The sequence below is a fragment of the Melanotaenia boesemani genome, chromosome 22 (genome assembly GCF_017639745.1).
Source record: "Melanotaenia boesemani isolate fMelBoe1 chromosome 22, fMelBoe1.pri, whole genome shotgun sequence".
NCBI classification, from domain to species: Eukaryota; Metazoa; Chordata; class Actinopteri; order Atheriniformes; family Melanotaeniidae; genus Melanotaenia; species Melanotaenia boesemani.
The window spans coordinates 13,315,022-13,332,707 of NC_055703.1; the positions used below are offsets into that span (position 1 = coordinate 13,315,022).

The 17,686-nt window shown below is 39.2% G+C and overlaps 1 protein-coding gene across 2 annotated transcripts; it reads right to left on the reverse strand.

The window, feature by feature from the left end:
* Positions 1-9,115: 9,115 nt before the first annotated feature.
* Positions 9,116-17,477, reverse strand: myb (v-myb avian myeloblastosis viral oncogene homolog). Of its 2 annotated transcripts, none has more exons than XM_041975103.1 (15): positions 17,305-17,477; positions 15,300-15,417; positions 15,043-15,114; positions 14,792-14,884; positions 13,851-14,071; positions 13,225-13,447; positions 13,080-13,145; positions 12,880-12,984; positions 12,215-12,469; positions 11,541-11,656; positions 11,340-11,454; positions 11,144-11,239; positions 10,788-10,886; positions 10,578-10,661; positions 9,116-10,472 (listed from the first exon to the last, which is right to left on the reverse strand). In XM_041975103.1, the coding sequence occupies exons 1-15, from the start codon at positions 17,325-17,327 to the stop codon at positions 10,359-10,361; spliced, it is 1,800 nt and encodes a 599-aa protein (XP_041831037.1). In that variant the 5' UTR covers positions 17,328-17,477; the 3' UTR covers positions 9,116-10,358. The 2 variants fall into 2 exon arrangements, with proteins under 2 accessions (XP_041831037.1, XP_041831035.1); XM_041975101.1 differs by having other exon boundaries at positions 9,116-10,475; positions 17,305-17,476.
* Between the last annotated feature and the right edge of the window lie 209 nt (positions 17,478-17,686).

Here is a 17,686-nt window from a genome sequence, read left to right on the forward strand (position 1 = left end):
CCTTGGAATACACTAGTTTGTTTGTAAAACACTGCTTTAAAATGACATTATTTTTTAGTGTGAGCATAGCTTAAAACAGGATTTGGCCCCCGACTGTGCAAATCACTATTAAACCATAACTGAAACCGAATATTACATTCAAGGTTCAAATTATCAGGGAGTCTGAAAACAATCACCTGAGACTCTAAAAGCTGTAAAATAGTCCACTTTCAGGTTATGTTTTAATTTTAGTTTCCATAGGGTTCCTGATGCTTCTTAAATGAGAAGAATAAAATAGATTTTTCAGAATTGTGTTTATTAATTTAATACATTTCATTTCCCAAATGACACAGGTGATCTATTCTGTTTGTTTAATCTCGTTAGACAGCGGGATTTGTTTGCTTGTTGCATACTGTGAGCTGCCAAAACAGCAATCTGTATATAAATAGCTGCTTTAGAAAAAGGTAATTATCTCTTTTGGGATCCTAAAAATCTCTCCACATGGACGGTGCCATACCATAGGAACAATATAATATAATATTAAAATATTTGAGACTTGCGTATCTGTGTATGTGTCACAAATTGTGCATCACTGGCAGATTGTTATTCATAATGAGCCTTTTACAGAACATTGCATTACTGTCCCACAAAGCTGTGTGACGCATTCACTGCCAGCTGCAGCTCTTTTCTGTTTTGTTTAGTTTTTTTTTGTTGTTGTTTTTTGTCTGTTTCTTTTTTGTTTTGTTTCCCTCACCATGCACCTTACTCCCATATGTCTTCTCTGGCACTTGTACTACAAAAAACACACACACATTTTACTCACAAACAGTGGGAAAAAGACACTGGAGTGTGCAGCAGAACATTTGCCTGCCTCAGCTGTCTAACTTTAAACTGAGGATGATGTCAGAACTTGACAGTCAGGCTGCTATTCACTAGTTTGTTTCATAACAGGTGTCACTCATACATAGACAAAGTGTGTGTGCGCCTCTTGCTGTACTGAATATGTGCCTTTTCAGCCTGGCCGTGTTTTGGACTGCAAACCACAAACAAGCCTGGGGTCTTAGTATTGTTATCTTATTGGTGCAATTATGCCTACTCCTGCCTGCTGACATGCACAAACACACAACTTTCACCCCATTGCCTCCACTCACACCCACTCTCAAAATGAGTTCAAGGGCAGTAGGGGGTGTATCTCTAGTGGGTGTGCGAGTGTGCTATGGAGGGGTGTAGGCTGAATGTGGGAGCACATTTATTGACGGCTGGGGAACCCTGTGACAAGTGTCCCTAAATCGAAGCGGTCAGGCATGATCTTGCAATGTGAATCGACTTGTCAGGATCACTTAGAGGCAACAATGGAGTAGACGGAAGAGAGGAGAGGAGAAAAGAGGAGAGGAGAGGAAAGGAAAAGAGAAGAGGGTGTTTTAGGAGACTTATATGTGTGTGTTATTGGATATTAAACTGAGGAAGAATTTAAATGTGTGCTTGTGTGCAATTGCAGTGTTGGGAAGTGATGGTCAGAGGGGTGGAGTTATGGTGACTGTGTGTGTGTGTGACTGTGTGTGTGTGTGTGTGTGTGCGTCTATGTGGTGGGCTCCAATGAAAGGCTCTTCCTTCTGCTCTATTTACCCAGGTGAATAGGGAAGCTGGACCAAGTCTGAGCGGGAAAAAATGTCATTTGTGTGGGCTAAATGTGTGTATAAATGTGTGTACTTGTGACAGTATGACAGCATAATTTCTCAAGACAAAAATTTAGCCACATGACCAGACTTCCTCAATCCTGATGCCTAACAGGCTTTAATTAACTCAGACTCACATACAGGAGCACAAACACATACACGAGACACACATATATTCTCTTTGTCTTTGTGCTTTGTACATAATTCTGTCTCTTTTGTGTGTGTGCATGTGCATAATGAAAAGAAAACCCAAATCGAGACAGTGTGAAAGTAGACAACATGATTTCTAAGAGGAAGTGTCTGCCACATGTGTGTATGCATGGTGTGTTTTTGAAAAGTGGTACTGGGAAGACGGAAACCTGGTTGACAAAGTTCACCACAGCCATGTATAAGTGCATGTCCATAATTGTGTGTGCTTGTTTTGGAGTTACTCATGAGAATCCTTTTTGGAGACCATAGTCATCACCAATTCACAATATATTAACTATGTTAAAAAGCTTAAATCTTAGAAATGATGTTTGACAACAAAACACATTAGATATATTAAATGTATATAAATCTTTAACATTATGGAAGGCTAATCTAGTTTTATAAGTTTCTATTGTAGGCAGTTTAATTTTAAAAAAAGAAACTATAACTAAAAACGACTGCAAATCATTTCAAACTTACATTGTAGGGGGAAAGAATCTAATTTGAATTTAATGGTAACACATTAGAAAAAACTGGAAAACGTGTGTCATGCAGGCTGCATGTAGAAGTGAATGTAATGAGGGGTTCAACACAATAACAAATGACAATTAAAAAAGAAAACAAAGCAGTAAATAAATTCCCGACATTAGATCCCGAAAACAACCACATTATGGTGCCCTAAGCTTATTTAAAATGGGCAGAGGTAAAGTAATAAAAAAGACACTATGGTCTGTAATAAAATGTTTAAATTCTTTAATTCATGGACACCACATCTTCTGGGATTTAAAAGGAGAGGGATCAATCTGGCTTGTCATCCTGACTCAGTTTAACAGCATTGGGTATAATGAAGGTAAATTGGTTTACTTGAGATGAGTAACATCTCAGAAGAGGCCATTAAAGCTGAAAAACATATGCAAATTTCTCATGTGATGTCTTTTCCGGGGAAGGTATTGCTTATTTCGAATAAACCATGTTAAACCACATTCTGCAGGACTTGCATCAGGCAGAACTCTGTCCAGACCTGTTGTTTAGTCAATTATGTAACAAGAAATTCCTTTCAATAGCATAATTCTCTCTCAAATGTACAAGTAACCGCTTTACAAACATATATATATATATGTATACATATATAGGGTTATCTTTAACTCTAAAAGTCTTTAGGCTTTTTTTTTAACTGGAAACAAGCGCCCCCAGACCATTAAACTTTTTATGTTTTTCTGTTTACTCGTGTCTGTGTCAGTTCTTTATCAAACAAACTAACGCCTGTGTTTTGCTTTTTGACACCGTTGGCACCACTTGGATAATAGTGACCCACTTTCTGAAATGTTCACAGTTATTGTTTTGGGCTATCTGCAGCAGGCACATTGGTCTATACATTTTTTGCTCCTGAAAAAACAACAAACAAACGGTCAAACGAATGGTAGCCAAATCTGGGAAGACAGTAACTGTTACGGGCGACTCTAATCTCCTCAGCACCAGTCGCCAATCTCTGTGTGTATGTGTGTGTCTGCGAATGTGTATGTGTGTGTATCTCTCTCTCTCTGTGTCCACATGGCAGTGTCTGTCTGCTCAATCTGTGTGTACTGGTTGTGTGTGGGCATATGTGTGTTTTGTGATTGGGAACCAGTGGACTATATCATGTTGCATATAGACCATGTGTTGTGACTCTCACATGGTAGCCAAACGCAGACGTTTTGGGCTGGGGTCTAGTACCTTTACCTTTATCTGCACATGAATAACTGAAAACAACAACTATTCTGCTTGGACCCATGATAAACAGAACTCACATTAATTTCTATTTATTCATATAGAATACTCACAACAATATTGGCTCAAGAGGCATTATCTACAACATAACACTGAAATAACCTTAGTCAGCATTTTCTGGTTACATTCAAGTTACACTGCGATATTAGTGTGTGTTCACTGAGGACAAGCTTGTCCTATATATACTTAATTTGTCACCAAATATTTTTTACTGAAAGCCCTTATCACTTACTGTACACGAAAAGTTAGGGACTATCAACTTTTCTCCATAATCTTGACCAAACATAACATTTGTCCCTCAGCACAGTAAGCAGTCTCAGAGGAAACGTGTAATATTTGCCCACATCTCTGCATGTTTGTGTCACAATTCTTGGTCGATAAATCATAAGATGTTACTTTGTTCTTATGCTGTTGTTTTCTATCAGGCAGAGTAGCATTATAAAACCTAATAGCTTATATGTTTTTGAAGTATAGTCTTGCATTTTCTTTACTTTAACCATTTGCAAGTAAGAGGGAATAATTAACCCATAAAGGCCTGACCCATGAAAAAATGTAAAATGTTTTGAAGGATGGATCTTGAAGTCTCAGTGTGCTGCATGGAAGTCTGTAATTGCCAAGTAAACAGTATTAAATGTGCAGGAGATGTAGAAGGTGGAGTGTGATCATATCTAGGGATGGGAACCTGTTCTAATTTTTCCAGAGCACCGGAATCACGCACCACTGGGCTTATCAATACCTCTATCAGTGCCGACAGGTGCTGGCCAGCTCACTGACTACAAATAAACAATGTCAGACATGCATGGCTGTTTGTTGCTGGAAGAGGTGACCCACACTGAGGTTCCCCCGTCCCACTTCATCAACTAAGGCTTTCCTGGAAGAACCGCCCTCCCCTCCAGTCTAACTTTCAGCTCAGGTCTCTCTTGTAGGTTTTCACTGAGTCACTGAAGGAAATTATTTCACAAACTTGTACGTCATTGGTGTTTTCAGATCTTTGATAGCAGAATCATTTCACACAGCAGCTGATCGATCAGTGATCAGCTGACATAACAGACAGATGATTTACCTTTTATTGATCTGTAAAGTCAAATAAAAGAGTTTCTGTAGAGTAAAAACTCCATTGAGCTCTAAATCCACTTGTTTTATTCTATGAAGGAAAAAGAAAACTTGTGAGGCATAAGGTCTGATCTGTTCTGGCTGTGAATTCTAACTAGTTGTTTTAGCCTCATAGTAAATAGTGTAGATTGTAATGACAGTATAAATATTATTGCCTTCTTTCCATGTGCATGTGCTGATTCACAACCAAAGTCAGCGTGCATGTGGTTGACATAACACCAAAAGGTAAAGTCAATAGTGGCCATTTTTCTGTGAAGTGCTTTTTACCGGATTCATGTAAACATCTATAATTTTAATACCAAGTGCTGTATTATTTCCCCCTTTTCAGAGCAGATCTGTAGTTCTGGCATTCATATCAGATTGAAGGTATTGATCTGATTAATTTTCTTTGTGTGTGTGGAGTTTACTCCTTTTAGATGCTAAATATACAGACATTTTTTTGACACCATAAGTCTGTGTTGTGTTTCTTCTTTGAAAATTGGGTCAGGAATTGATAAGGGAACCAATAAAGAACCGGACCAATAGCCAGATTCGATAATAGTACTCATGTCAATAAAATCTTATCAATTCCATTCCCTAATCATAACCTAGCAGGATGTCTGGAGATAAGGACCTGCAAAGGAAAAATATTTTGACAAAACTGTAACACATCACAAAAGGTGTTTATGGTTTTCTTTATTTTTTTAAAAGGCATGACAGAAATCAATGAGCCTAGGTTTCTAAAAAAAATACTTTTTTATTTAGTTTTAATGCCTTTAGCCAAGTACTTTATGTATTTAACTGAACAAATAACCTTATTTTCAAAAACTGGCAAAGGGGCTTTGGTTGAAGTGTAAATACAAATAGACTGAAACACATCAAAACTGAAAAAACTCCAACATCTCAGAAAAGCAACATTAAAGTCTAACTTTGCTGCCGCTAATTTAAAGTTTGCAGGAATCTCTGCGGTATACCTACGTCTGTGTGAACACGTTTAACTTCACAGTTTAGAAAACAAATTTAAAAAAAAAACTGGTTTGGAAAATACAAAAGACATTGCCTAATGCACTGCTTATTGAAATATTGTTGTTTCCTGAAATTATGCTGTTCTTCTGCTGCTGTGTCATGCACCTCTGACACAACTAAAAACCACGTAACAGCTACACAGTGGGCGAAGAAACAGTCGTTAATTTCTGTAGTGCAAAAAACAAAAACAAAACAAACAAAAAAACCAGTAAAACTGTATTACTTTTGTTAACTGTCATTTAAATTTCAATAAAAACAGGAGCGGAATTTTAATGTTGTAATTGATAGAGCGGAAGCACTAAATTTACAAATCAATGCTTTTACTAGGGAATAGGAGTCTATATTAAAGACTTCAAATATCTCTTTGGCCACAGGTTCACCTTAGATTTGTTCTAAACCTGAACTATCTAAAGTACGTTTTTGTGGTAGTTCAAAAGGTGTTCATGAACCTGTACTTATAGCTCAGCCAGCGTTTAAGCCCTAAAAGCAGTTTAACTAAATATGTCTTAATAAATAGGATGATTTTTAAAGGGTATTTGAGTTCACAGAATCTATCTGTTTATAGTCTTCACTGTACTGACTTGGATATTTTCAACAAAACTGGGATAAATGTTGGCGTTATCATCTACACTAGTGAACAAATTTCTTGTGTAAATAAATTGCTTGATTTTCGAGATAATGTCCTGAATTCTGTATGCAAGACCCACAGGATGGAGAGATGACTTTTTCATGCAAAGAAGTTTAAATTTTGAGGGTTACCTTTATGGGGGCACATAACAAAATAAGCGTGCAAGTATTTGCTATCTTGCCGTGAGTGTGGTAAGAAAACTGTGATAAGAGATAAAACTGATATCATTCTCATGACTGGGCATTAAGGTAAAAGTAGAGAGGTAAAGCCAGTTAAATTGTAACAGGAGAAACTTCCCATGTGTGTAAAGAAACATCAAAAGACAGTATGGGGTTTTAATTTTCAAGTTTTTGGATGGGCAGTAGTTGGCACCTCACAGCAAGCGGCTTATGTTTAAACCTACTGCCCATTTAGCCCTCCCATGTTGTCATGTTACTCAAATGCAATCCTATATTGCTCACAATGAAGGTGTAGGAACCGTTCGAGGAGTAACAAACTCTCACCTGGGGTCAGCTCAGACAAGCTCCATCCCTCTGCAGGTGAATGTCTTATCATCACCTACCTTAACATTCAGACATATTGATCTTCTCAGCTAAGTCTGCAAGAAACACAAGTTTGCTAAAATCTCAAAATGCTCTTTATTGCCAGGTTTACTTGTGCATTGTTAGCACTGATGCAAAATTCAGTTAATGCACACCGCTGGTGAAGAATTAAAATACAAACTGACAAACTGAACCATCGCTTTCTCTTATTTTTCTCTCCCTGTCTCATCACTTGTCTTCTTCTCTGCCCATGAGATTCTCTCCTCATCTCCCATACAACATGGGGGCTAGTTATCAGGCTCACCCAGCCCAGCCCAGCCCTCGTACCTGACCGCTGCCAGCAGGGAGCGGCTGTTCTCGCCTGAATATCTGCGACCACAACAGCAACCAGGGAATGAGGAAATCGGGCTAGAGTCAGCTATGCAAGGGCACACTGGCCTGCATGTAAATGCATGGCACGGGTGTGTTTTGTGCGTATGCATGCACACACTAAGGAGCCCGCCATTTCTGCAACATCCGGCTATAAATCTATTGTGACACGCAAACTGAATTTATGAGCCAATCTGCTTGCGACAGACACGTTTGATTAGAAAAGGGAGAGGATGAAATAAAAAGTTGTAGTAGTGAAAGTGAACTTCTGCTTTGGCTTATAGAGCTGAATACTTTGAAAAAAAACAGCAGAAATTTAAATGTATCTGCTCCATTTTTTTTTTTTTTTTAGATTTTGTGGTAAAACATAAGTGCATTTCACTAAAGTGATGCAAACAAAAGAAAGAGCAAATGAAGTACCAGCATAAGTGTATTGTAACCCAGTGTTTTTAAGATATGCATTGTCACTGGATGCTGTTTCAATTCCACATTCCTCATATTTTCAGCTTTTTATTTAATGAATTAAGCAGATACACAGACGCCTAGGGCTTTTCAGTGGAGTCTGTGGGCTGTTAAGAACCACTGCAATTCAGTGTGTTATTTCTCAAATGATCCATTTGAGCCTATTATTGTTTTTGTTAATAAACCACCACACCTTCATCACACACACTCTCACATAGAGGCAGCTGCCTCTTCAGTCAGTGGAAGCAGGTGTTTGTGAATCTCGTGAGGTTTGGGCCTTTCTTTTTTATTTTTTTGGAGGGGGTGGCAGCTTTGGTAGGAAAATGGTGAAAATTCCTAATGTGAAAGTCTGCTTCTTGCTCTGGTCTTCTTCCACAAAACACCCTAGTGTGCACACACTGGAGAACACAAAACCATAAATGTTGACAGGGAATTTCAAACATTTTTAACTTTAAACAACTCTCATAAAGCCTTTTCTATCTTCACCCTGCTTGCACCATTGCTATTACAATGATGAAAAACACTTTTTTTTTTAATAGACTTAGTGTGTCACCAAGTATACTTTCACCCACAATTGAACCATTTCTGTGTAGCACTGCCTTAAATATCACTGTCCCTGCTAGAAGTGATGCATGTCATTTCTGTTTAAGTGTCCCTCTGAGACTACAACTTGTGATGGGGACCTATATTTGAGGCCAGTGTGGTGGATCAGGGTGAGGTGGGGGTGCAGGTGGCTGGAGGGAGTAGAGGAAGGATGTGAGAACCTATTGGGGAGGGGTTGTAAATATAGCTCCCAGTCTGAGTATAGGCCCCCCCTGGCTTGTTATCCCCCAACAGGAAAGTAAGACCCCTCAAGAGACTGAATGTGGAGCTCATGCATGTTTCTTTCTTTTTACTTTTTTTTTGGGGGGGGGGGCACAACTGTATTTCTGTGAAGCCCATTTTCAAATTAGACCTTTTCTCCTCTGAAAAAAAATGCAACAGTTGGAATAATTTGCCTATTTTGTTAACTGCCTGATAAACTATCTATTCTTTTAATGAAAGGCAGATGGAAGAAAAGCTTTATGATACACCTGACCCAACTTTGTGATAAGAAACCATTGTGTCCAAAATGTCTGAGTGTAAACGGGAAGGGGGGATGGTGTATGAACAATACAGTCTTCAGAGACATTTCACTACTAGAGATAGGTAAAACTTTGATAGATACCAGATAGTTAATAACTTATACACTTCAGGTACAGGAATTACATCATACAGTTGTAGGTCATAGTGGCATTTATAAACTTTACAGTTTAAACAGATTTAAACAGTTTTTAGCCTCTGAAGGACAGCTCTGCCCTTGCTTGCTTAAAATTTCACCCAAACAACACTGAACACAAGGTTATCATAAAAACAGCACACTTTATTTGCTAGGCAGTATACAAAAGTATAACAAACATGAAAACTTGGCATGTATAAAAACTTTTGTAAAGTAAAAAAATTGCTCCAAAGCTAGTATCATAAAGGCATTAAATCACAAAAAATGTGTGCTAAGTGTTTGAGATGGGTAACTGCAGTCTTTGTAAGAAACAAAATGCTGATGCATTACAAAACAATACAAAAGTATTTTAAAAAAAAAATTTAAAAAAATAATACAAACGCTTTAACAGGGCTTTTTACTGTAGTATGATATAAAAACATCAGTGTTTACAAATCTCACTTTTTTATGGAGAATATAAAATTCACATGCAGCTTGGTCTTACTCTTACTGGGTGAAGCTCATTCATTACAGATTTTAAATGCCAGAATAGTGTACTTTTTTTCTTCTCCTCATCTTTACAAAGGCATACTGATATGCTAGGAACATTAATTATTTGTTCTAGTAATGGATCCTAATACAGGACACTTTTAAAGCATAAAATTGATATTTGAAATGAAAAATTGGTTTAAATTAAAGGTAGCAATAAGGCCATCTGGTAATACTACTGTGGCTTTTTGAATAATGATATAAGAACAGACACAGCAGTTCTTAATAAGTGTTTACATGAGACGGCACAGACCAAACCCTCAAAATTCTCAGTGGACCCATGCAGCCATTAAAAACAAAAACAAAAACAAAAAAAATGAAATAGATTCATGTGTGAAATACAGAGGTCAGTTCTGGAATTATTATTATGCCTTTGGATAAATGATAATGCTACTAGGGCTTAAATACTTATAATTACAACACTGCTCCATTGGCCAATTGTAAAACAACAACAAAGTCATCATTAAAAACAAAAAAGAAAGAAAAAAAACAAATAAATTAATCAACTTGTTCTTTATATTAATATTAAAATTTGTAACTAATAATACAGCCCAATGCAAACATATTCACCATTTCCCATTTATAATACAACAATGATCATAATACAAAGATAAGACCAAACGAGCTAGGATGCATATTTATAAAAACCCAAATCAAATTCTATTCAAAGGAAAGAAAACAAATGTTTAGTTTTTGGTTGGTTGAAATCCAACAAGTTTGAGTGTAAAAACACCAGTGGCGTAAAGCCTCTCCCAACTGTTGTACCACAACAAATATGAAACCCACAACGCCGTGTCCAGCGCAGGGAGTGTTGATGATTCCAGATCAACATTCGTCTCTGTCTACATCACCAGTGTCCTGGTAGGGTAAGTGTTGATATACTTGTGGCTCTGCTCTGAGCCCAAAATGTGCTCCTCTGTCTTCCCGCAGGTCACCTGCTCCCAGGAACTGAGTTGCTGCTGGTAAAACAGGAAAAGGATGATGAGTTTTTATGCTAAGCATGCAACATAAAGTTTTCATTATTTCAGTATGCAAATACATAAATGCATACATGCACACACCTGTAGTGGGCTGTTCATGCCTCTGTGAGGAAGATGGTAGGTTTTGTGTCCATCTTCACTGAGTAATGAGCTGGTAAGAAGATCCTACATGAAAATGAAAAAAAATATATATTTCTGAGTTAATAAAGTTCTTATAGCTAAAACAAGTACTGATTTAAAGTTAAAATTAAAGTTTGAGTAATCAGTTAGTGAGCTCTAAGGTGGACTTACAGGTACTTCCTGTGCAGGGCCATTGGGGGAGAAGAGCTGTGTGTTGAGTTCTTGTCCTTCCCATTGCATGCATGGGCTCCTCTCACATGGGGACTCCACCTAAGACCCAAAACAGATCTTGGGCATCTACTGTACATGTCTGAAGTTCATACAATGTAGCTAAACTCCAAGTTGATCATTAATGTGTTGCAAAGCGGAAAAAGCTCAAATCATTTACAGATATTTGCCAATACAGCTGCAATTTGAAAGGACACCTTTGGTTTCACAGCATACACACTAAAACTTCTTATGTCAGTCTTACAATTGTCTGTATGTTTCTGACGTGTATTTATGTGTATATGGTGTCTGAAAAGTACCTCTTGTTTTATCTTTTTAAGTGGCGGCTGCTCAATGGCACACTCCATTGGTTCCTGCTTGATGGATTCGACCATTTGCTGCTCCAAAGTGGTATTCTGAAAGACACAACTTTCCCAATTAATTCCCAAGGACACCACGGCATACACAGCAGTATGTGACATATTTAAGATCCAAGCTTTGTTTTAGTTCTGTCACCAGTAGTTTTAGAGGTCCATATTTGGCCTCCTGAAGAGCCAGAGTTGATCTGAATGGTGTGGGAGTACGTGGCGTCGACTCCTGGATCGATCTGCGAATGTTTGGAGTTCGGAACCTGAAATGAAAAGGAGGCAGATGTTTGGAAAGCCTTGTACACAACAAAGCTGTAATATAAACATGACAAGAGTAAAAGCAACTCACATTTCATTCTCTTTCTGGGACCTGATGGAGTGATCAATTAGAGGCTTGGAGTCCACAGGAGAGCTCATTCGTAAACTGTCATCAGAGTGTTCTGGGCTCATTGACTGGTTGAGAAACTGAAAGAAACGGAAGGAAACCAATCAATCAAATAAGCTTGGCAGGTTGGGTTTCAGGCCATAACAATCTGGCAGTACAATGAGTCAAAATATAAAAATGATGAGGAAAAGAAAAAAAAGAAGAGCTGTGTTTTGAGAGGTGAACGGCAGGAAGAGTCACTGCTCTGAATGACTGGTTGTTGATCCTGTCAGAAGATAAACTAATGACTGGAGGGATTCTGATCACACTCAGATGTTTTAACACCTGCGAGCGTGAAGAAAATCTGACTAGTGAAGGCTAGGGAGTTGATCAGATGAGAGCAGATCTTGAGCTCGGACTGGGACAGACACTGCTTGTTTTTAGAAATCTATCCAAGAAGCGACTGGTAGCAGCCTCACCCACTAAGGAAAAGCTCTGGGAAAAGGGCAGTAAAATATGGGTCATGGCCCACTACAGGGAAAAGTCTAATCCTAAGCTATCTATTTCATCTTGACACTGTTGGTCATGGTACAGAAAAATAATACATAGCTGAGAGAAAAATATAAGAAAACCTTTTTTATCTTAGAGCAGAAACTTACTGAATCAATTACAGAATCCATGAAGTCTGGGATTGCATTTGAGAAAGTTGGACTGTTGTGATGGCTGCTGTTGTTGCTGCTGCTACCATTACTGCTGTGGGCACGTGATGCAGAGGCGCTCTCCTCAGGTAGGCAGCTCTGGTCAAGAGGCAGGGCTGGGGCGCCTGCCTGATGATTAGGTAAAGACATCACTGCACCATCTAAACTGCTTATCAAGGAGCTCTGGCTGGACCAGCTTGGAAAGGGCAAATTCATCTGGTGTGAAAAAGAAGGAGAGGATGAGGGCAGGAAATAACTGTCAGAGTAATCACGATAAATAAGAAGAAAATACAAGAACTAAATGGAAGGCTTGCAGTGTGTGAAAATATTCAAACATTTTACAAAGGGGAAAAAGAGAAGAAGGAACTTTAATGTAAAAAGCAACAGAAGTGTTGGGTAGAGGAGGGTTGCACAAGGGTCACACACACAGAAATGGTGATAAGGTCCTGTTTCATCACTTTTGCAGAAACAGACCCCCCAGATGTTTCCTCCTCCTTATTCACACAAACACACACGTCCAACCACTGTCCTTAAAGGCAGGGTCAAAAACACTTGCACATAAATTGTGCTGTCACAAATTCAAATTTCAGCACTTGCCTGAAGCCAGACAAAGACGTATTACTCACTGGTAGTGATGGCTGGCCTTTCAGCTCATTTTCTGTTGACATGAGCAGCAGTTCAATCTCTTTCACCCTCTGTTCCTTCTCAGGGTCTTCCTCACCATAGTGTCTCTAAAAGGAGCAGAGCATAAGGGTAATATATTAGCACCTTCCTGTCTCACAGCAACTCTCACGGTCAGTTTGTAGCAATTGCTTAAACTTTTTACTTGTATAGCAGCGGTTCCATGAGGAATGTTCAAGATGTTCAAATGCAAGGCCATTGGGAAAGGCACCTGTTAATCAGAAATGTGTCCACATAAGTTAATAAATCTTTAAACAGAGTATACCAATTTCAGTCTAAAGCCCACTTACCCTCTGTGTGTCAGGTATGTAGGGGTAAGGTGACAAAGGAGGCAGCTGTGCATGATTGGGCGAGTGGTGGGGGAAGCTCATGATGTGATTGGTGGGCTTGACATAACCATGGCTGATGGACAGTGAGGAGCTGCTGTTCTTTGATGTGCTCTGGAGGTAACCCTCTTGTTCCACCTTCCGCCTCATGGTGGAGTTCCAGTGGTTCTTTATGGCATTGTCAGTCCTGCGAGTCACAAGTGACACATATTAACTTAGAGATTATTTATTGCAAAACACACCCATGACATCTCGACACCCCAGTCCAGGACTGGTGTTCGACAACATTATCAGTACACACAAATGTATGCATGTGCTTGATAAGGTTATCAGAACAAAGCAATTACAATAATCTTAAAATTATCTCTTTCTCCTGTCATTCTACTCTAAAATATTTTCTCTTTAGACCCTCCTATCTTGCACTCTGTTTCCACAGCTCCATTTTTTCTCACTTTATTGTTATCCTTTCAGTGCCCTCCCCCCTATTTCACCCTTTTAACCACAGCATTGCGCAGCTAACCAGCAAAGGTTCAGTGATTCATCTAGCTTCTTGTTTTCTTCCCATCTGCCATCTTAACTCCCTGCCTCACCTGCCGGGGAGCAGCTTTGCAATTTCTGCCCAACGGTTTCCCAGTTTCTCATGTGCCTGGTAGATAATTCTGTCCTCCTCCTCAGTCCACGAGGTCTTCTTAACCTCTGGGTTCAGGTGGTTGTGCCAGCGCTCCCGACACTGCTTGCCGATCCGTCCTTTCAGGTGTTTGGCGATCACTGACCAGCGCTTGGCTCCGTATTTCTGGACCAGCTCGATCACCTGGAGGATGCAAATTTGAAGGGGAGAGAAAGAGGAAAGGCAAAAGAGAAGGAAGAGGAGGGTTGAAAAGGAAGAGAAGTGGATGGTAGAAGAGGGGCATGAAAAAAGGGGAAGGAAGGAGCAATAACAGGGAGGAGAAGGAGAAGTAGAAGGATATAAAATTATGACAGACAAAGGGGAGGAAGAGTAGATACAAAAAAGAGACATGAATAAATAGTTATAATCACATACACTGTCTCATTCAAGGTTTTCTTTTCACCCTCCTACTTTCTTCTATCTGTATTTTCCAACTAATGGAGGGGATTGAGAACACCTGCTGGTGAGCAGTGAGGGAGTTTCCAGTGGAAAGTTAGCCACCCTGCTAATCATTACAGTGGCATCTGGGTGGAAATATAACTCTTATGAATTAGCTCAATAAATATCCCACTGCTTTTAGACAACCAAATATGTTTTAATTTGTGTAACAGCAGCTAAAAATGTGCAACTGCAGATGGGGGATTGCTTCAGAGTGGTTGCTTTAATCACACAGGAAAATAAAGTAGTTTTTTTCTTTTTGGGTTTTCCTGTGAGTGGAAACCAAATGTCTTACAAAGCCATGATGCTGTTAACAGTCATCACCAATGGTTCTCCAAGAGGCTTTATCATGTTTACAATGATATAATAATCTTTCAAAGAATTTATTGCTTCTTAAATAACCAATAAAACACTGAGATTTCTCACCCGTTGGTCCTCCTCTTTGGTCCAGGGCCCTTTAATGAGTTCTGGGTTCAGTACTTTCTGCCATCTGTGCTGGCACTGCACATCTGTACGATTCTGGTTGGGTTGCAAAACAGAAACACGTTTAATCAACTTTTTATGTGAGTAGTCACATGCTTATAAAGATCAACAGCTCTGAATATGTTGGCTTAATTGTTCTGCACACAGAAGACAGTGCTGTCAAACATCTTTTTTATACCCTGAGATTTACTTACAGTTAAAAGATTTGCAATGACTTTCCAGTCTTCTGATCCATGAAGCTCAACAAGCTTCTTCAACTTCTCATCCTAAATGAAAGAAAAACACATTTGTCGATGCAATAAATTTCACCCAAGTAATTAGACACTAGTCCATCAATAAGGTGAAGCCATGCAATAAAAAGTCAAATTCACACATTCTTGTGGAGTGATTTTAGCTGAGATAACATCTATCCAGTGTTGAACATTTGATGCTGATTTGATGGTTTGTGTACCTCTTCTCGTGTCCAGCGTGTTTTGCCAAGGTGGCGTTTCCCTGCCTTGGCCAGCGATCCATCATAATCATGCTCACACATCTCTGTCTCCTCATCATCCTCCTCACTACTGTAAACACTGCAGCAGCACAGAGAGAAAGCAATAAATTACATAGATGGAATTTAAGTGCAGGATATTAGACAAATGTTGGACAATACATGTCTGCCTTTTGCCACCATAATCTCTAATCGTGTCTTTACAGAGTGCATAAAGAACTTGGCATGCTCTTTAATTCATCAGGTGTCATAACAGGCAGAGAACCAGTCATTCTTGAAGGTCTGGGTGCAGGCTCTAAGCCAAGACACTCACAAGCAGAGTTAAAGAAATAAAGATGGAGAAAGAGAGGAACAGCAGCTGGGAGGGAAGGTGGGAGGGAGGAAGGGAGGAGGATGAACAGGTTCCAGTGTTTTTGGTTTCCACAGATACTGGGATTGGCACATGCATCATAATTTTGTGACCCTGGCAAGTTTAGACCTGCAGTGGTATTGTAGTACACAGCACAGCCATGCACACACACACACACACACACACACACACACACACACACACACACACAGAGGGAGATACTAAATGGTATGTAAAGCAGAAGCCAGGTACAGAGCAACAGGTGAACAGGAACCCTGCTGTGTGTGTGAGAGAGTTATTTGCACTGTCTTCCCTTTTTTTTCCTTTATTAGCTCAAATGTGTGACTTCTGGAATAACAGGAATTAGCCTATTATGTAGAATAGTACACAGAAATCTTGATAATTACACAAATTTTATGCAGAAGGCATAAAAATCTTAACTAAATCAGGATGTTCAGTCGTAACCATCAAAAATCTGCAAGTATGTCAAAATAAGAAAATAATGAAAGAGCAGACACGTGGACATAAATCAACCCAGTGGTTTTAATATTATCAGTCACTGAAAACTGTTTGATCAAATAAATGCATGATTATTGCACCTGTCTTTTTACTCTTGCCGCTCATGATGATAGTTTTGTTTCGAGAGAATTTGCGTGGGGCAGTTTTTTTTTACTGTATGACACCTTAAAAATAAACTAATAGCCGGCACTGAAACCCCGTCAGACCCCGAATAACAATTTCACATACAAGCTTAGTGTAAGTGAATAATAATATGTTTTCAGGGGAAAGTGTTATGCAGTAATGAGGAAAAATGCGAAAAGAAAAGAAAAGAAAAGAAAAAGAAAGAAAGGAAAGAAAAACTTTTTCCAACACGGTTGAAACAATCAAAAATAAAATACAGCTTCTTCTGAAGACAAGTGCATGTACTGTAGAGGACGCTGTAAAAACGCTGTTTCCAAAATAACACCGAGCGCTCCTCGTTTTGAGTCTCAAAGATGCCGAGAAAAATACGCAAGTTTCATAAAGCCAGTATTAAAATGACCTCTACACGCTGGACTTACGCAGTCTACACGTCAAAAACGCTAAAAACGAAAGCATCGGTGGTACAGCTGGACTGTGATCAACAGAACGTAATGCTCTGTAATCTTCTCAAACCACTTACAAACTAAGTTTAAAGCTTAACAAACACCGTCCTTCCTTTATTTTGTACTATTTAGTAACCTATGGAAGACCGGTGTCCGTGCACCGTCTTGCTCACAGCGTGGCGTTTATGCGCGCGCGTGAGTTTACTAGTCCTCTCAATGACAGCAGAGCGAGGAGCGCACATGCCAGATGACCACCACCTGTCATTGGCGCGGGCGACCCAACCACACCACCATGCAGTTTACACTGCCAAGAAAACAAAACGGTTCATAAATCAAAAGGAACAAGGAGCACAAAAAGGAAATATTAAATAAGAAACAACCGGAATGCTTACAAAGAAATGCATCTATAATCACTCAACTCCCCGCAGTGTCCAATAAAAAGTCTTTATAATTGAAGAGGAAAAAATTAACTACGCGTTTATAAATGGAATATTAAGGAAAATTAAGTTAAAGTAAGTATTCATTCTGAATGTACCTGTTTCTCGGCCGCCGAGTCATGTTCCAGTCTGGACAGCGGCTTGCAGTAGGTTGCGCCGAGTGTGTACTTTCGCTATCTGCGCTGGGTTTGTTCTCACAACGAAGAGACAGGTTGACATTAATTTAAACTGCACCAGGCTCTACGAGTGCTCCTCCTCCCTTTACTTCGCATCCCGGTCAATTTGGCGCTCCTCACTCATTCCGCTCGACTGCGCATGTCCCAAAACAGTATACTTCAGATACAGTCCGACTTTTCCCTATAACAATTAAAAAAAACAATATAGATATTGAAAATAGAAAATATTCTAACATTCTGAAAACTGAACTATACATGGAACATTTTACTCAAAAGTTTTCCCAGGAAAACGTCTTCTCAATAT